We start from the raw sequence: 20,898 nt of genomic DNA on the forward strand, positions 1-20,898 counted from the left end.
TTTGCGCAGTAGAGCTTTCTCACTCGTTAAATATAGATTAAGCTGGACAACAGAAACTGGAAAATTGTGGTTTTTCATGTTTCACGATGCTTCTTTGACCCCAAGTTTCAATGTGCGAGAGGATATCTCTCTCGTAAAACAGCCACACATTAGAAGTTTGTATTATCCAACAATGTTTTTTGTCCCTTGTTCTTTCTCTGTTTCTTTCTTTCTCTCTTTCTTTTTTTTTCTTTCTTTTTTTTCTTTTTTTTTTTTTTATTTTATATGCGCTCACTTCCAAGCAGATTGTTAGTCTTTCCTTCATGTGTTATTTGCTCAGTCGTTTAAGAGTAATTAGGGTAAAAGAATAAAAGGAACCTTCATTTATCTTCCACCCGTTGTTGTTACGTCTGAATGAAAGAACCTTGAACAAATAGTGTATATCAAAATATTGGTGTTCTAACAATTCTAAAAGAACAGCTCAGCACTCCGACAGTCACAGCATCCTCGCATTCACCGGACAACAAGTGGTTTCTTTAGAACATACAATCTTTATTCATGGAACCACCTCGGAAGAGCACAAGGAGACGATTGAGCTTCATCTTGCGACTCAGACAGCGATGTGATTACAGTTAACAGTCAATTGTTTTTCTCTCTACAGAAACCCCCCAGCAGCAGGAAAAAGGAGACTGGGATTTAAACATGCATATAATAAATATCTCCACACTTTCTACTCACAATAACAAGTTAATCAAGATGATCCTGACCGTTGTCGAAGCGATCGTTGAAAGTGCAGACAGGAGTCACGTGACAAAGCGTATTCAAATGAGGGATAACAAGAAGAGAGGAGACGAGAGGTAAGATAAGTCAGAAGTTAATCCCACAACCAATTGTACAAGAGAAAAGGTCACTGACAAAACTGTAACAGGCTACAGGAGAATGTTAAGAAAGTGTTTACGATTGTCGTATTCCAGAAATAAAAATAAATTCTACTTTCACGAAAAAGACATTTTGATGTTTCTGTGAGTAGATCCGACTGCTTTACTCATCAGTAAGAATCAGCAATAATTGTGACAGTTTGATGTTCATAACCGTCTGTTGTGACGTTTCCAACGCCTGTGAGTTCAGGAGTGAGTAGTCTGCTCGCCAAGTCGCACAACACAGTAGCGCCACCTACAGGCAGAACAGATCAGAGGGTCTTTGTGTCTGTAAGTGAAGTGAAGATGGATGCTGCTTTTCCTGTCAGAAGTCATCGTCAACTGTTCTCTTCCGCACGTTACTTCCAGTCAAAGAGTGTCCTGAAAACAAAGAAAACTTGACATAAGGATGACAGAAGATAGGATAACAGGTTAAACAAATCCCGCTGATACATTGGATACATCGGGGTTAAGACAGCATCCTTATCAGCAGGTCGTAGTTGTGATGGACATTTGTTTGAAAGAGCTGATGACATTCGAACATCCCTCACACACATACACCCACAATCCATATATAAATATATAAACCAGAGGTTTTATAGCTCGTGAGTAGGACTCTCTCCGCTCCAACAACCGTCACTTGTGAAATATTTGTAAATATCTTTTAACTGTTTCTTTAAACTTTGACTTAAGTTCCTTAAGTGACCTCAACTTGATAGTTAAAGTGGGTATAATTAAAGCAAAGCAGTGTTTGCTTGATTGTCTCTCTAACTGATTGTCAAGACCGAGTGCACGCACGGAGTAGCAGATCGCAGCTGCGCGTGCTTCTCCGCCCTGCACGCACGTGCAATGTTGTTTTATTCCTTAGAGAGCGATGCTGTGTCCACAATCAGACAGTGGCGATGGAAAGAGAAGGAAAGATGTGAATATTGATTCCCTCTGTCTTCTGATATGATGTCTGTCGAGAAATGGCACAGAATTCTGAAATAGGCCTAAAACAAGCATACATACCCGTACATACCCATACATACCCACACATACCCACACACCTGAGTTTTTGTCTGAAATGATGCTGGACACTGGCCTCTTAATCTTCCTCAGCACAGATTTTTTATTTTGTTGTGATCGTGTTTACCTCTTAACGAAAGTATACAGCACGTCATCAAAACAAAATTCCGTATTGAATAAGTTAATTTTGGCCCTCGAAGGAATACTAGAGATGTTGGTAGGTAACACGAGGAGCCGTTAAGAAAGTCAAAGAGGAAGTTAGTTTAAGAAATCAATTTGACAAGAAGACCAAGGACAGCTGAAAGGAAAATGCTGTGAAGACTGAAGATTAAATGAACCTGGTACATTTTCAGACAGGCAAAAAATTGTTTTCTAGAAAAGGTATCCAGGCATTATTTGGATTTACAGGTTAATATTTAAGTTCATTCACAAAATGCTGGAGAGTGTTCTGGTCTGTTGGTCCATTAAGTTACACAGAATCGGTTGCGCCATGCGAGTTGGAAAAATTCTCCCGACAGGATATGTCTGTCACCAAGAAATATTTCAAACACTTTCAGAAGTGTCTGCCTGTTATTCAGAGTGTGAAGAGCACTCTGAGCTGTCCCAATCACTTTGGAGCAGGTGGATACAACACTGTGTAAGCTGTTCTTGTCCTTCACCATACATTATTGTAAAAACAGATAAACGAGAAGGACAGCATGGTCTCTATGAGCGAGCTGTAAGAGAACTCAGGAAATTGCTGGGAGACAGAGAAAGACCAGCTTCCGGAGAAGGAAGAGATGCTGTTGAAGTTCTTCATGACAGTTTAAGTGTTGAAATGCCAGCGAAGCCTCCTGTCAAAGATGGTGCCCAGGTATTTGAAAGATGGAAACCTTCCACCTCCCTGTCGTGTATGACACTGGAGTTGTTTTTGATGGAAATCAAAGAACATCTTTTAGGTCTTCCTCACATTATTCTCAAAAATTATCGCACTTGGGAATTAATTCATCCAAAACTACATCATGGATATCTACTGGTCCGCTTAGAAGAGAGAGTAGTTCAGTATATTTATAATTTTGTATATCTTCAATATCTATATACTTTAATATGTTCTAGACTATAATTAATTAAGGATAATCAATAGCTGGAGAATTAGCTCTGGTCATGACAAAGGTTCCACTGGTTATTCTATAAAAATACACACAATGACCCAGAAGTTTATCAGTTTAAATCTCGTCGAGACTGTCAAATATTGACAAGCATACAAAATAATGTTCATTTCTTTTTGCCTATAATATTATATATATAGGAATAAAAAGAAAAGAACTGCGCCTTCCACGTATGGTTTCCTGCTGACCATGACCAGATGTTTTTACCTTCCCATCTGTTCCATAATTACTTTCACAAAAGTATTTTAAAAAATGAAAACTATTTTATTATTACTTTTCTTCTCTGCTATTCTTATTTTTGTTTTATGTTCTTAGCCGCAAGTCTCCTGGCCTGAATGGTCGCCACATCTCGACAGGAGGTCCTTCGGTTCAAACCCACCGTCGCTCATACCACTGTTCCAGCGCTCGGTCCAATTACTACACATCATGGGAACATTAATAGAAATTTCTTTAATAAGGAATCCTGAAAAGGTCTCCCTCTATCACACACAAACACACACACACACACACACATCGAATCACCATTAAACTTGACATCAAATATTTATTAAGCCCAAACACAAAACACACATAGAGGGAGCGTGATGAGGATATTGCAAAATATTATGTTTTGAATGTAACAAATAGGAAAGAGGGACACTAGTTTCGACTTGCCCCTTCACCAAACAACATGGTTTATCTATCCTGCATCTCTTACGGGCTGTAAAGTTGTGGAGGAAGGAAAGATGTAAAGCAATGATTACTCCCAGAAACTCATCATTCCAGCAGGATGCCGACATACATTAAAAAATAAGCTTAACGAATTATGACGAGGGAAGCTTGCAAATGCAGCCAGCATCCGTCCCTGGCAGGTATAAATACAACTCTGGATGAAGTCTAATTACGAGGACACCAGGACAGACATGCCAAAAAACGGAAAAAAGAAGATGGCAGCTAGCGATGACGTGAACAAGCACTCTTCAGCCACCGAGCAGTCGTTTTTTCTCACAACACTTTCGGGTGCCAGACCTTAAAGAAGAGAATAATGACCAGGCGGTCTTCTTGCTCCCAGGATTGCGACAGAGTCTCCAGCTGTTTCACAGGTCCATTTCGCGAAGATGAAACCCGACATTTTAATTAAGATGTTTCGAGAAGGTATGGGGGTAGGGTATGAGCGAACGTAAACCTTACAAGAAAAAGTTTTTTTTGGTTACAATTTATATATCAGCCAACATGCATATCTACTCTGGGAACTACCAGACATGTCCTACCTACTTATCCTTTCGTCTACCTCTTTCATTGTCGGTTTGTCTCCGTGTCCAGCGCGAGCAGGACTGTCTGTCCATGTGCTGCTGTAGTTGCGCCGTCGAGACGCTGGTCGAGGGAGTAGTGTTAATGATGTCAGCATGGTTGATATGTTCTTTTTACAAATAAAACCTTCAGTTTCAGAAATAGGAAGGGGCCCTGCAGGGAATTTTTACCTTAAAAAAGGGGGAGTGGGAAGGGGAGATAAGAACGCACGTGCCCCGGAGCCCGGAGGTTTAAACTAACTGCAGCAACAAAACTCTGTGTTCAAGCATGTAACCATTAGAAACGTCTCCTGGCAAAGTCTTTCTTGTGACAGATTGATCTCAGGCGAAAATCAAGAGGCGAAACGCAGTGAAGAATTCCAATGAAGTGAAATTGGATTACCTCGCCATCAGAGGAGGAACAAGCGGGGAATAAATTACCATAAAGTTATTAGTCGCGTGGAAGCCACGTCACCTCAATTAACCTTCCTAATCGCGCCGTTGATGTGACAGACTACTTACAATGCCGGAGACGGCCAGTGGTCAACAAGACTTTAGGGGCAACAGGAGACCGTCAGCACGACTGATTGGTTACTAGAAAAGGGTTTTACCTAAAGGGGATTTTGTGGAAGATGTGGGAGGAAGAGAAATCGGAATACAGGTGGGTGGGGTGGATACTACGTAAAACACTTGTAAAAAAAAGTGTCCTGAGACGAGGTTTGAACCGATGACCTTACAATTTTCACTATTAGAGAGAGAACAGTGAACATTCTACCGCTGCACTAACACATGTTCTGTTTATCTGATAGAGAGAAACTTTCAGCCAACCCATTGTACAATCATTCTGGTGTCACAGAAGAAGGATCTCTTTTAATTGGCAGGTGGAAACTCGTATTGACTAGCTATGGAGACATCGCAGACTCCAGCAGCAGATGTTTGGTCTTGTTTCCCCTTGGCAAACATCGACGACTATCACGAGATACCACAGTGTGTACTACAGTCTTCTGTCTTATTGGTCAGAGTCCAATAATGTTTGTGTTAGTAGTCCTACTAGAGACCAGACAGAATTTTGGTTTATTCTGTTACCATCACCTCCCAAGCTGGTTAGATAAGTGACTGGAACACCAGGCTGGCACAGCCTACGAAGGGAGAGAACTAACACAAGAAAAGGGAGACTAACTCTGAAACAGAATCATAACCACAAGCATAAAGACTTAGGCTTCTAGTCCGGGCAATAGAGAATCAGAAAAGAAGTTTGTTGTTAATAAGAACATTGACTTTCGTTTCTAGAAAGTTCAACCACACAGAAGCTTCAAAGTGGCAATGTATAATGGTGAAGAACAACCACTGGTTCGTCCCAAATATGTCTATTAAAGTGAGAATTGCAGACAGAAGCAGGCATTTAAGAGGAAACAGGGACGAGAAAAAACTCGGCTGTAAACTCCTTCAGAAGAAAGGAGGAAGGCGATATTCTAAAGTCGATTAGATAGAGAGACTGCATATCATGATCGTCAGGCTGTGGTGTGGTCAAGAGCGACAAATTGTGAGACAGGAAGACATTTGAGACTGATGTTTAGCAGACTAGAAGGACGATGGCAGACTTGATATTCCTAACACAACAAGCTCCCCGACAACTTGATCCAATTGGATTACAAGTGTTTTACATCAAAACTATTGACAAGGGGGGAAGCAAAAGGCCATCAGAAGTGCATCTGGTGGAGGGAGCTGATGTAAGTAGCTTGTCAGCAGCTCACAGGAGGAGACAGAGAGTGTCGCGGCTGCGCATCCCAGGGGAGGCAACTCTAATGGGCAGTGGACATAACTCTGGACGTTAATTAAGACTGTCCTTCTGAGGCAACATCGTGAAACCATAATCTCGTTGTCGTATCCGCAGAAAAAAAGCGGCAGACATTTTTGCCCAAACTGGAAGACCCGCATTTGCAAGACCGTGATCCAAGCCTTTGGAATTTTGTCATATTTCTTTACTGATTAAAAATAATTTTAAATTACGGCAAGCAGCGGCATCAAAGTTGTTGCACTTGCAAGAAAATTTTTTGTAAAAATATTTTAGTTTCTTAAAAAAATTAAGCCATGTTTTGCGTGTATTTGAAAGACGAAACTCTATTATGTCACATCTCACTGTCAGGATAAAATGAAAGAAAAACAAAGAGAGTTTGCTGGGTTTACCAAGAGGGGAGGGGCAGTCAAAACGAGAAAATCAAAATCACCAGAAATGTCAGGTGAAACCTTGAGAATATTAAACATTAAAAGCTTCTTCCATTGACTATAATAATAATATCATCCTCTTCATCATCGTCGTCGTCGTCGACGAGGGCGGATGGAAGACACCACTAAGCACGCGCTTATAAACCTCATGTCTACATGGCTCTCAGCTTGATTCCGACATAAATCCAACTTAATTCCAGCATTTTTCCAGCAACTTTCCGAAAATTTTCCAGAATTTATCTTACTATTTACTTATGTATAAGATGCACTTCAAGGTTCATGACTAGATGGTGGTACAAAAATATTGACTATGAACTCAACTGTAGCGCCATTTTCTGCTTGCATACAAACTATTTTCAAATCGATTTAAATAATTATTTTAATTTTAGGGAAGTATCCTGATTTCCATCCCACATTGCAGTCTATATTTAGTACCATGATCTCCATCAAGCAACATCTTTCGCCATCCCACCAATTATTCATGATTATCCACCTTAGCCGATGAGTGCTTATTTTAGCAGTCCTCCAGAACTTGCACAAGATTTGTTATTATCAACTCCCCCGCCAACGATAAAACACGAATAAAAAATGTTTAAAAAAAAATCATTCAAGAGATGCTTTGCTGTAATACTCAGATACGAGAACATTCTACAGACAGCAATGAGGTGAAGAATCTTACTGTCTCCTCACTAAGAGTGCGATGCCATATAAGACTTAAAGGGAAAGGCAAGTCAAATAGTGAGCGGGGACCAAGTAATGGATACCGATGATAATTTTGCTACCCGAAATTTTATTCGGGCACGATTGGTAAGTTGGGCTTACTTAACAGGAGCTGGGATGAATCATACCCGAGCAAAATGTCAGGAAGCAAAACGATCACACTCGCATCACAAACACAAGTTCAAATAGGCCGCCATGTTGTTGGGTGACCCTTGCGAACCGTCGTGTGGAAGAGAGCTGCCAGCCACCGGCACCTGGATGTGGGCATTGTGCAGTGAAGACAAAGGTGAATGAATCAGAGTTCACTGGCGAGTCAGAGGATAAAGTTAAAGACAGCAACAAAATAGTTTTAAGGCGATAAACAAAGTCACACTGACCCGTCGGCAAAACTGCCAACATCTTTGCAGCATCACTCGACCCTTTTTTGTGTTGTTGTCTTGTTTGCTTTTGTTGGGGGAGGTGTCATGTAGGTTTTAGACATTACTCCAACCTCGCTTGATACTTTCTTTTTTTTAACCATTGGACCCGATTAGAGTCAGTTTTGTTTTCTTCCTCGAAAGAGTTTGTAAAGATGGCGGCGCTGACTTCAAGGAGACACAATTGTGAGCGATCGTTTCTCTACGCGAAATGTTGCTTGGACATGATTCAGCTCAATATCTACTATTTAAGCCTAACTTACCGATTGACTTGCCTTCTCCTTTAAGCCAGTTTTTCCAAGTGTTTTAATGCTGTTGCTGATGTTTTAAACGTGTAAAGAAAATTCTTTCTTGCTCTTTCCTAAATGTTTTAGAAAATGTTTTCCATTACGGTAAGTTGTTTATGGAGGTTTTTTATGTTTTTCTTTCTCCTTTCAGGAATGTTTTTCAACAACTACAGTTAATAAAGTTGACGTTAATGTTATAAGAAAGTGGAATTTAGTCATTTGGACAGTATTATTACATTACCACCCTTTCTAGCAAAACAGTGCTTGCTATTCTTAGCTCCCTTTCTATCTCTCTATCTGTTTGTGTGTCAATTCGGCCCTCTCTCCTTCAGTCTGTCTGCGTGTGTGTATATATATGTGAGAGAGAGAGAGAGAAACACGCTGAGTAAACTGGTCGACTACATTAAGAAAAGAATTCCATCGATTACATAAGATTTTTCTCCGTTCCTGGGTTACAGTCACGTGACATCCCACAGTGCTTTGCGCATCTTGACACAGCTTCCAGTGCGCAGGGAAATAAAAGAATTTTCCTCGCCAGCGCTCACAAACAAAAGAGACAGAAATTAAAATGCGCTGTGATACTTTTACTTGTTCGTTTTTTCCCACCAGCTGCTCATCGCAACTAATCCCTTTAGAGTGCAGCAAACCTCAAGACCTCCAAGCCGTTGTCCGTCGAGACACAACTCATTTCATCAAGAATCCGTTTCAAGGTCGTTTTTTCGTGAGTTGTGCTCATTGTATTTCCTTTTCCTTTTGCCTTTCATTCGCTCCCATGTGCCTAGTGCTGTAGTGCGCATGCGCAAAGAGTGGGTGGCATGTGTGCGCGTGAGGATTGGCGTCATTTTGTGGGACTTTTTCGCGACAGCGCCACCTGCCGGCGTGTAACTCGTTTCGCCACAAAAGTCGCCCGTGTCGTTCATTGGCTGCCGCCAGGAGCGTGCCCGGCCAAAGCGGAAGATGACCCCAAACTGAAAACTCTGCAAAAGGCATCGATACATGCCGGGGGCATTCTGGCATTTCTTGTGTCGAAGCCTCACAAAGGTCAAAAATCAGCTTATTTAGGGACAATACTTCTTTTTCTTTCTTTTTTGCCACTTTGCCGCAAGCTGTTAAGCTTTTTCGCCAGGTTTTGCCGCTCGCCATTGAGTCAAGCGCGAGGAAGCGCTGCCAGAGATTGGATCAAAGACTAAGACGACCCAAGGTTCGCCTCCCCTCAAGCCAGGAGTTTTAACAAAGTTAGATATGGAAATAAAGGACCAGCGCCCTCCTCTGCTGTTCGAGAGTCTTCGGCAGGGAGATAATCGCTGCCATAGGAGTTATGCTGACAAAGGACTTTCTCGACCACGTGACACGTTTTCGTGGAAATTTAAAGCAAGGGTGTCGATCCTTCGCATGGATCCGACAAGATAAGGCAAGACACCAATCACCCACAGCATCACTGACAGTCTTTTAACGGCGAGAATTCAAACATCGGCAGCGAACAAATCGTATTCATGTCGCACGTGCTGAGACGGAAGAGCTCTCGACAGCGGAGGGTAGAAAAGCATAGACACGACACGTCACAAACATGCTGCTGCTGCACGAATGTAAGAAAACCGAGGCAATGTTAATTATACTTAGAGCTACAGAGTTAAAATAAATGTCGGTTACCAAACAACAGAATATAAATAAACTTTAATGTAAGTTAGGACATTGATTAAATAATTAATTACCGGGCGTAATCCGTCTTCAAGTCAGATGGATTTAATTAAGCAAAGCAGTTCGGGATAACCCCTGTATATAGCTTCGTCATCATCTGGGGAATTAGGTTATGAGAACATTTCAACGAAAAGAAAAAATTGGAATCATAAGCTTTGATGATGTCTCTCTCTAGAATTAGATGGGTGGGTGGAGAACCTGCCCCCCAGAGGAGAGAAGATTACATGAGCGTTGACGCCTTTGGTCCAACATAAGGAGATAAGCTTCCCGAAATCTTAGAGAAAGGATCGCCATGACCATCCTCATCACCCAGACGCCGCAGCCTGGTCTAACGGAAACCTAGGCAACGACCCGGAAGTCCCATGTTTTCTCGCGAAGTTCGTGTTTCTCGCCTGCCGAGGTCTTTATCATTACTCACGTTGAAGCCAATTAACTCGCGACCTACTGACCCTTGTTAACCATGGCTGTGACGAGTCCCGACGCGAGGTTATGCGTCACTACAAGTAATGGCGGATCGGTCACTTCCGCAAAAAAGGGGGAGCACTCTGGACAGCAGAGTGTGTTGGATTCTCGCACTTGAGCTTCCTGTCGTCTGTGAACTTCGGCGTTGGTTCTGTGTTCTTTGATGAGAGGTAAACTGGCTTACCAGCAGCACTGACAACCAACATGTGCACAGGAGGATGTTTTCTCACATGCACTCTTCCCAGTTTAAGACAAAAGCGTTCAGGTTCGCTTCCCACCCCCAGGCAGAAAGACGGACTAGTAAATTAGGATAATTATACATTTTGTCTTAGCAAATAAATAAATGGGGCTTTCATACCTATTATAATACCTTCTTCACTTTGTTTTTTAGTCGGACCACCTCGAGTACGCAAGAAGTATTCTGTGTTCACGCACATTTCTCTCCTGTCTTTTCTGAGCAGGAACACCTGCCAGGACGAGTAACTTTGGACGACAAGAGTTACAGACTGTACACACCTTTGGGGGGTTAGTAGTCTACCTTTCACATTTGCTTTGAAAGTCAGTGTCTAATACTATTTCCACCTTCATTTCCTCTGGGAGGACTTTTCCAGACGTCTCTCTTTGATAACATTGGATGGCTGGTCCGATGGACTGTTTGTTGTGAGTGGTAAAAGTTCAGAGGGTGTTATCAGGGCGAGGGTACAAGGCCGATCACGTGTGACTAATCTACCATTGTGATGCTTTTTGCGTTCGATGCCAGACACACTAGATGCTGCCGAGGGTTTAAGTAAGTGAAAAAAAAAGACTGATAAATTGAAATAAATGAATACTTTCTCGTCTAATAGCTTTAAAAAAGGTGTTTCCCTAACGAGTCGTTTTAACACCTGCTACTTGGTAATTCTATCGAGTTGACAGACAGGTTCAAAAACTGTTTTTGGAGAAGTAAACTCTTTATCCAAACTAATGAATTTCATTTGTTATTCATTAAAGTTTACCTGAGACTTAAGTTAATTATCAATATATGTATGGCTTATCTGCGATCAAGTTATTGGAGCAGGTGATGAAATACTCCACAGACTACTGGAGGAGTCCTTGTGTCAATAACTGCGCATGCCTGTGAACCCTGAGCTCTCAACTCTCAGCCTGGGTCAACAGACAAAGGAAAGACGGTGTTAATGAAACAGCAGCTGCAGAAGCAACGACAGCACAGCGCGGCTACTACAACAGCTGCTGGGTGCGAGGATGAGCAGACAGGAAAAAAGATGAAGAGATAACACAGAAGGTTGTAGCGGGATCGAGTCGGGTCCCGTTTAAGAATTTGTTTAATATACTTTCGTTCTATCTCACAGGTTACAAAGAGATAGTCTTCTTGTCCACGGATTTGTCTTTTCGATCCCACTCAATCATATGGTCTGTCTGTCTGTCTGTCTGTCTGTCTGTCTGTCTGTCTGTCTGTCTGTCTGTCTGTCTGTCTGTCTGTCTGTCTGTCTGTCTGTCTGTCTTCCTGCCTGCCTGCCTGCCTGCCTGCCTGCCTGTCCACCCTCCATCCTTAAAAATCCCAGAAACTTTACAACAGTGACATCTCTGGGAAGAACAGTAATCAGAAACATGGACCGACATCACTCGGCTTAGTTAAAGGATGAGGATGTAATAACTATTGTCCTTCCCTATGGTTGTATTCTCGTTTTCTTGCTTACACACAGGTTTGCAGTCGGCCTCATTAACTGCTCAAAATGTTGGTTTGGCAGCTGTGGTACAGCTTGTCAGGAGGAAACGGGTCTGACGGAACTACCCTGGGTGGTCTGAGTAATCATAAAAATCATGATGGGGTATCTCTGTGCAGAAACCAAAGTCTGTAGACGATACTTTATCATGTGACTATCCTGGAATGGTGCATGGATAGACCAGCCTGCAGGAATGGGGGAACGAGTAGGGTGGATAGAGGGAACAGGTGGAGATGGAAGGAAACAGTTCTGGGAGGAAACTGACCTTTTAGTATCGAACTTCGCGCATGGTCAGAGAGTCACATGCCCCTTAACCTTCACAGAGATAGAGAGAGAACTTTGGGTGTCAAGAAAAGGACAAAGAAGGAGAAGGACCTCACCAGCTGACAGTTCAGAAAGAGGCGGTGTCCTTGTCCGTGTTAAGTGACAGAATATTGTCCCCTCTCTACTCCTGGTCTACACACCAGAGCTCTCGTCTGTCAGTTTACTGTCATACACTTGCTTAACTCACTTATTGAATTCCACGGTTTAGTCTCTTAAACAGCTTGTCGCCTGAAGATGATGTTTGCTTCTTGGCAGCACCGATGGCTGGCTGGATCAATGGAGGGCTTACATGGGCGGCTCTATAGACAGCTAGACAAAGATGAAGAATTGTAGTGCCTTTCTGTAATTCTATGCATTATATTCTCTCAAAGTATTTTTCGTTGCTTTTATTGTTTCATCGACGTTATTGTCTTTCCGATCATTTCTAGCTTTGCCCACATCCTAGCAGTATTTTCGCTTGATTTACTGGTCCTTTCCGACACAAATTTCCTCTAATTCCTTTTGACCCGAGTTCATGACTTGTCCACGCTTAATTTCCTTTATTCTGTTATCGTCGTCTGGTACCTACCCGCCTGTCAATATCATTGGCCTCTTTGTCATCGCACTTTCCTCTTTCAGTTAAGGATACTTCAATTATACTAATCCTTGTGGTTTCCCCATCTCTGTTTATCTGTTTCTGCATCTTCCTGTCTTACTCTCTCTTTGTCTATCTATCTCTTTCTCCTTCCCTTTTCTCCTGCCCCTTATCCACCAGTTCATGTTGGCTTAAGCTACTGATAACCTATTGACCTCAGTTATGTTAGTCCATTCTAGTTTTAGTGTTGTTGACAGCGCTAGAAAAGTAAATAACTGTTTGAAGACGACAATATTGTTTATCACCGATTGCAAACACTCACGACTCAGGCGCTTAGCTGGATGAAAGCCCTTAATTTTATTTTCAGTCTTGTATTTCATCATACTAACCCTAGACAGGATTAGTTGAAGATACAATAGTAGAAAATATTTTAAAAAACCTAAACTGAGGTTGGAGTAGCAATACTTGAGAAAGACAGAGGATGATTAAAACGAGAAAATAAAAGATCTAAGGAGTCGGACAGGAAGGCAGACAGACAGACAGACAGACAGACAGACAGACAGGCAGGCAGACAGACAGACAGACAGACAGGCAGGCAGGCAGGCAGGCAGGCAGACAGACAGACAGACAGATGGTGCAGGGACTAAACTAAGTCAGACTGAAATAACGAAAATAAAGGACAGAGCAAGGGACGGCATTCAGTGCATTAGTTTTATCCAGATAAGGGCGGCTGCTTCTCGCATGGCTAGCTAACATTTTGTGGACGGAGCGCACACGATGTGGAATGAAGGGATTGTGTATATTAAATTTTCGCTTGCTTCGGCAGCCTGACGAATCGACGATTTCCAAAGGGACAGTCTTTCTCCACTCATCGACACCCTCCTTCACTCTTTCTCACCCACAGAGGTATGAAATCATGCACACGCCCACGCGCAAAGAAAAATTGAAAAGGAAAGGAGTAAAGAAAGTAAAAGAAAGAAAAAGAAAGAAAAAAGGATGAATAAAGAAGGAGAAATGAAGGAACGAATGAATGAAAGAAAAGAATGCGTAATAACCACACCGCAATTACCACGCATGGCTATACATCATACGTGATAAGGCCCTCGTGTAGCGGAAGTGTCCGAGACGAGAGACAACAGTCCACTCAGATAATTGTGAGGCTGTTGACTCAGGCTCAGCTCGCTGGATGAGGACCTCTCCCCTTAATGCGGGTATACTGGCTCTGCTCTAAGTCTGGGTGCCGGCACTCTGGACCTCCACCAGCTTCCAGACCGTCAGGACAACGACAGCTTCTTCCTGACATCTCTCTGACCCTGACCTATACAGGTGCTCTCCAAGATGGCTGATGGTTGATCCTGGATCCTGTGGAGTCGCCACAGATGAAGTGGGTGGGTCCAATCAAAATTGGCAGCAGGCACAGAGCGTCTCAGGAAATGGAGACAGAGGGAGACAGATTGAGAGAAAGAGAAAAAAGGACAGCAGAGGATAAAAGAAGGAGGAGTAAAGAGAGCGAGAGACGCAAGAGAGATAAATTAAGAAAGAGATGGAGCGAAAGAGAACGCGAATCTTGTCACATCCACTGCAATGAGACTTCCGTTTAAATAAGATCACGTGGGTGGATCTTGTGGAAGAAATCTTGTTATGTATGTGTGCATGAAGGGCTGGCATTGTTTCTTTCATGTTTTTTAAATTTTTATTTACTTTTTTTCCACTTTTGTCATCAACAGTAGGTGGTTAGTTGCACAATCTTTTCAGCTGAACAGTCAGCACTATTCAGGAATGGACATCCACACAGCCAGCCATCGCTGATGAAGATAAGATAAGACTCAACAGCATGCTAGAATATCTACAAAGCTGTGCATTTCAAAGTTTAGTAAACTGTAAGTCTCTCCTCACAGCCTTCATCACACTGTCAATGGTTTTTATATATTTTTTTTTAATTTTCCTCCCTCGGTCTCTTCTTCCATCTCTCGCTCACTCGCTCTCTCGGTGCAGTTATGGATAAATGACGGTCTCGGTTATCTTCCAGCAATCAGGGAGGAGGAGGCAATTTCCCTAATTCCGGTTTCAGACCGCGACACTCTGGGTGTGCTCTCCCCTGACACCAGCATGTCAGGCTTGCAGGAGCTGATGCTGCAGACACACTGCACTCCACAGTCGTCAACAGAACAATTTTCACTTTTCATGTATGAACTGCCCACCTATTTAAAAATAAAACACCTACGACTTAAAAATTTAAGCACGGATGTCACAAAACTTTTGAAAGGATTTGAGGATACAAGATTTTGCACTAGCTCTGCTACTACCTACATCAAACCCCACGTAGTCTATGATGTGTATTGAACTCAAGAGCGGAAACCTCTAGATTAACCACAGACATTGTAGCTATACTAACCCTGAGGTAGTGCTACCTCTCTATCATGGCTACGGCCCAGGCTTTGTCCTTTTGTATGTGAAATATGTGTGAGCATGCGAGTGTATTTATTTCTTTGTGAGAATGCATGTATGTGCATCTGTTCGTGTGTTTGCGTTTTCTAGGTTGAAAAATAATCGTCGAAAACTTATACAATGTCGATCAGGGAATAAGAGAGGGATCACCTGTTCGATCCATGCAGGGTATAAATGCGGACATTCGGGAATTTTTATGCACGACAGCCTCTTGTCACATGCTATAAATCGACAAATTTCAAGTCGATGAACTGTGCGAAGGTCGAGTTTTTCTTCCAGAGGAAGAACACGACAATGAATCACACATTCTCCATTCTTCTAAGAAAACTAGAAAGAAATAAACTTTTCTTAAAAATATGCGAATAAGCTTATTGCGCTGAAAGGCAAATACTTAATTCTGATAATAAAATGCAAAAGTGCTTGTTAAGTACAGAAAGGCTTTTAGCATTCCTTTATTTCTTTGATGCTTTTTTCAAAGCCTAACGGTAACCGCTGCATGAAGGTTGCATCTCAGACAGAGGCTGGGACTCAGAGGACAGCAACCAATTGCCAGCCAATAGGAAACTGAGGGATAAACGTTCTCGTTGGCAAAGTAGACAAGAATCTGGACCAGAAATGTCAGCAGTAACACAAGTGCCGTGATTACCCATCATACCCTGGCTTCCGCAAACAGGGGAAACTACTCTCAACGAGAGATCGGTGGTTTCGGCACTCTATATCCTCCCATGCTATCCCACACACAAAAGAGAATAAATCGTGGGAAACCATTGTAATCATTGAGCTGGTATTTCTACAGTAGTCTAGCCATTGTTAGCCACTAGCGCCGCCTGAGTAAAATTATCGTCTGCGGCTCCTCGACAAGCACAAATATTACAACCTCAAAATCTTTACTTTGTGATCGAGGTTCACCCATTGCAAGTCCGCAGTGTGGTGTTTCAAAGCTAAGAAATCTTTAGAAAGCTTTTTTTCTTTTCTTCGCAAACCCCTTTATTACATAATGCGTTTCGAGTATTCTGCTGACTAAAATACGAGCGCTCCCGCAGGCACGCGCGCACACACACACACACATATTCATGCACTCGGAAGAAAGAGTTTGAGGTGAGTGTGTTTAAATTACCAAATATGAAAGCTGCAACCCACTTGAAAAAAATTATTAACAGTGTAATTTTTTTCTGACGGTTAAAGTCCTTTTTAAATTATAGATTACATTATTTGAATAACCTTAACAAATTCAACACGCGCTGATCTCTTCAAATAAATGAGTTTAGCAGCACTTTGATGCTCATGAAATTATCGTTGTACCCACTGAACCTCCGTCCCCCTGTTCTACTCCGTCTCAGGGTCTGTGTACGCCATAACAAGAGCCATAATTTATATCTGTGATCATGAATAAGTCACGTGACGTAGTTCACCGTCTCCCCAAGAGCCGTAGACCCCTCCCTCCCTCCCTGTCGCCTTCTGTGGTGGCTTTTCTGTGCCCTCATTCATTCCCTTTATTATCTGGAATATTAATCAGGAGTCCTATCGCACCAAAGGACGATTTTAAATAATACATTTTCTGCTACTCACAGTAATAATGTCAAACATTAGAGTGACATGAGAATTGTTCTACTGTCAATAGCAGTCATATCAAAGACAAACATGGAATAAAGATTGTTTTACTGCTAGCAGAAAGTAGCATCGAAGATAGAAGTACAATGAGACTTCTTCCGGTTCTGACACAAGAACGGTAACAAATGGGATAATAACTGTTGTACTACCTCCACCACCGCCACCACAAAGAGTTTTTTCTTGCGTAGCCTCAACATTTCCGATACTGAGCCATACACCAGAGACTGTGAAATGGTTTTCAGGTGATGGATAAGGTGACTGCACTAGAAACATTGTGTAAGAGGAGGACTAACACCTGACACCCTGGTTAGGAATGATTTCCCCGCTTGATCAGCCACCCTCGGGTGGTATTTGTAGTTGTTTGATGCTCAGACTACAAGGACAAAGCTGTGGGAGAGCTCCACGTGATCGGAAAGAGAGGATCACATTGCCGGAAGAGCAACCAGTCCTCAAGTGACAGCGCCACCTATCGGAAATTATCGTCGCACCGTAAGAGTTCACTCCAGCGGAATTATTGTGTTTGGCAAACAACTTCAACATCGCCGGAGTCGTGAGAAAGAAGAAAGATTTCACGTGGCACGTGGTTGCAGTGGTTGAGATGCTGAGGAACAAAATGTTTGAAAAAAACTTTGACATCGGCAGCCATGCTTGATGCTGATGAAAGTTTATTATGCTATTTAGTGCGAACCGTTTGTGTTTTCAGTATTTGATAAAGTTGCAGTTTGCAGATATTTATTTGCACTGTCATTTTTTTAGAGGGAAAATAGCATTTATCGCTTTATGGAGAAGGATGAGATCGAGAACACTTTATAGAGTTACTCGGCGAACAGAACTTACCGAGGGAAGCGTTTGGAAAGCCCATGAATTGATTCCTTAAACTCTTCGGTAAACTATTCTTTGTTTAAAGATCATTTACATTTAGAATGTTCTAGTGGAAGATAAAAGAAGGAGGAAAATGACTTCGGGGCCAATGTCTGGTGGAAATCCTTCCCAGTAGTAGTCGCTGTTACAGAAAAGACTGCACGCACCAAGTCAGGAAGTGAGGTTTATCAGGAATTAAATAATGTAGGAGGAAGAAAGAACCAACCATTTGGCTGCTAAATCGTCGACAACCAGCATTACCTTTGGCTTGAAGAGACCTCTGGGAAACAGCATGAGACACAATATTTGGACAGCCTGTGGACAATATTGTTTCTCTGGGAAGGAGGAGGAGTAAAATTGGTGTTTTACGCCGAGACAGCAACTAATGTTATATCATGGAAAAGCAGTCTGCCTTGTAAACAGACACCACAACTTGCAAAGAACAACTTGATCATGACGAGTTCTAAACCCACGGTATCCAATCCACCCTGTGTCGGCGACAGGCGATTTCTTTGAGAAACTACAAGTTCGAGTTCCTCTCTCTATATATTTATATGAAAAGAAAAATATTAATCTAGCAAATTTTTCTATTAGATTCATTCAAAGAAACTACTTTTTTATGTGTAGAAACTTCGGTCTATTGCGCTGTCCCTGTAGTTGGGGAGTTTGGGGAGAATTCCTACCAGTCACGTGGCAGGTTACATCACAAGGAGAGGTTTTCATGCACAGTGCACGTTTCCAGACACAGTCCTGCCAGGTATCTCGATCATGTGGCTTGCTAACTATGGCTTCGAATGGTCGACCGAGCCAGGACAATGGACCCCCGCACGCTTTTGAGCGTCACCCTTCCTTGAACGTCACTTCCGGCGGAAGAGGTCAAACAATGTAGCGCTTGCTAAAAGATGGCTGAACGCCGTTCACATTTGAAACCTTTTAGGTGGAGATCCGGCAGCTGTGTGATCGTTCAAAAACTTCGGTTTTGAGTAGAAAAGACAACCATGGAGACTGTTTTCAACAAACAGCGAGGTTGCATGTTTACTCAAGAAGCTGATGAACTCACCTGAAGCTCGGAGCTATTGAGTCACTTCAATACATCGTCTGCTGTCATCCTCTCTAAGAAAATACCTCGTCCATTTTTATACCGTACCTGTCGTCAATACCTAAACGGAATCTATAACCTTGTATTTTTTAAAGTTTATTTTGCATTAAACATTTTTAAATAAATAGTCATCTTGCAGGTAAGAATATCAGGTTCCTGCTTTGAGCGCATATTTGCTCTCGACATTTTCGTTTGTACTGAAACAGGGAGAAAATCAGTTAGCGCCAGGACAAGCAGTAAAAAACCTTGTCTCAGTTTATTCGACCCATCTGCTTGAACCATTGTACAATCACCTGCAACTGAAACATTGCATTCTTGTGAGACTGGCCAGGTTTCTTATCCGTCACGGTTTGGAGTTACGAGGGAATGAAAAAGAATGATCTGGAGGTGAAGAGGGGGACTGGCTTGACATCTCGATCACGGTGTGGTATTTACTGAGGGTCGGGGGAGGGGAAATCTCGAAACCAGGGTGTTTCTGTGTCTCAAGAGGTAACAAAGATGTTTTATGGGCACACTGTGCATTGATCCTGCAGCTCGTCAATGATTGTTCTGTAGCGGAAGACGTTACCTAGGGAACCATGTCATTGCCAAGCCTCCCACAGATGATACTTTACAGATAATTTCAAAGACTATGCGTTATTGCTAACGAAATTAAAATGACCGTTATCAGCAATATCCAAGCAGTCACTTCACAGACTACCAATTGCATGTCGAATATTTATAAAGTGGAGCTTTGTATTTTAAAGCAGTCGAAATCAGCACTGCTACCAGCGACAACCAAAGAAAAAAATGTTAAATTCAAGCGTTTCAATTGATAAAAACGATTGGACATATGTCAGTTAAGAAGCGAAGATTGAACCAAATTTTTAAAAAATTAATCTCTAAGGGAATGTGGAAAAAAATGTGCAAAAAAAGAGGTTGGAAGGACAAACCTTTAAAGAACGTGGTTGATCGATACAAGTGTCACAGCGAAAGTAAGACATTCACAGCTGTACTCAGGCTTCCAGAAACACACGCCAACGTTTCTAAAAAAAATAAATAAATAATGTGCTTACCTTGCGAGAAGCACTTTTCATCCCGTCTCAGATGTAGGCTCGCTTTCCCCAGCCTGGTGCCCTTTTGCCCCAGCCTGGTGCCCTTTTGCCCCAGCCTGGTGCCCTTTTACCCCAGCCAGGCGCCCGTTTGCCCCAGCCAGGCGCCCGCTTTTCCCACGCTGAGTCGAGATCGCTGCGCTTGCCCCAGCCAGGTGCCCTCTTGCCCCAGCCGGGTGCCCGCTTGCCCCAGCCGGGTGCCCTCTTACCCCAGCCAGGGGCGCGCTTGTCAAAGTCCAGCTCTTTCTCTTCATAGGCAGAGTCTGTGTCGTCCAGAAGAGAGTCCTCAAGTTCGGAGTTTTCGTCCAAAGAGCTCATTTCTTCTTCCCCTCGTTTCCCTGCTTGCGGGAGGGCAAAGTGTCTGATGCCTAAGGTCTCTTCTAGTTGACGTCGTTCTTCGTCCACCAAGGAACGATCTTCCGCCAGGTCCACCTCTCCATGGGCCTGGGAAAGCGTGACTGCAAGCACTAGGAGTACCACCAAGCTCATGCCAAATACCTGCGGGGGAAGATGCATGACGGGATGGGTCTGGTCGAAGTTTCGTTGAGCTGAAGGAGGACGACGACGACGGCGGCACTTGGCGAGGTCAGGCCCAGCACAACGATGATGTCTGACGACAGTGTTACGGGGCAGGCGTACGAAGAGGCCTGATGGTTGCTGCTCCTTTGTTTTTGGTGACAAACGGTGGTGCTAGTGTCGTTGAGGCCACAGACGCTGTCTGCGACACTTTTATAGGGGACAAGACCGCCTCGTCGTCCGGCTGAGCGTCACGCACGTGTTGGCGTACGCGCACGCGCATGCGGAAAGGCACCAGTGTGTGTGTGTGCGCGCGCGCAGGACAGCAGAGCAGCGCGAGCACGCACACACGCACACACGCACGTAGAGATGTGTGTGCGTGCACCCATACAACAGACGCACGCACAGAGGTAGAGAGAGCGAAAGAGAAACAGAGAGGAGTGGTCAGGGCTTGGGAGACACCCCTTTACCGCCACGACACTTCCACGCTCTGCAGCGACGACAACAACTACTGCCGGCGT

General features: G+C 43.1%; 1 protein-coding gene across 1 annotated transcript; it reads right to left on the bottom strand.

Annotated features, from left to right (window-relative positions):
• Nucleotides 1-510: 510 nt before the first annotated feature.
• On the bottom strand, nucleotides 511-20,570 carry LOC112564528 (cerebral peptide 1-like). The gene is made up of 2 exons (XM_025239393.1): nucleotides 19,826-20,570; nucleotides 511-1,277 (listed from the first exon to the last, which is right to left on the bottom strand). The coding sequence occupies exon 1, from the start codon at nucleotides 20,375-20,377 to the stop codon at nucleotides 19,853-19,855; it is 525 nt and encodes a 174-aa protein (XP_025095178.1). The 5' UTR covers nucleotides 20,378-20,570; the 3' UTR covers nucleotides 511-1,277; nucleotides 19,826-19,852.
• Between the last annotated feature and the right edge of the window lie 328 nt (nucleotides 20,571-20,898).

Source organism: Pomacea canaliculata, linkage group LG5 (genome assembly GCF_003073045.1).
Source record: "Pomacea canaliculata isolate SZHN2017 linkage group LG5, ASM307304v1, whole genome shotgun sequence".
In the NCBI taxonomy this organism is placed as follows: domain Eukaryota; kingdom Metazoa; phylum Mollusca; class Gastropoda; order Architaenioglossa; family Ampullariidae; genus Pomacea; species Pomacea canaliculata.

Bases quoted from the DNA above. Each gene is read 5' to 3' on its own strand.
- LOC112564528 (XM_025239393.1), bottom strand. From the start codon at position 20,377: ATGCATCTTCCCCCGCAGGTATTTGGCATGAGCTTGGTGGTACTCCTA.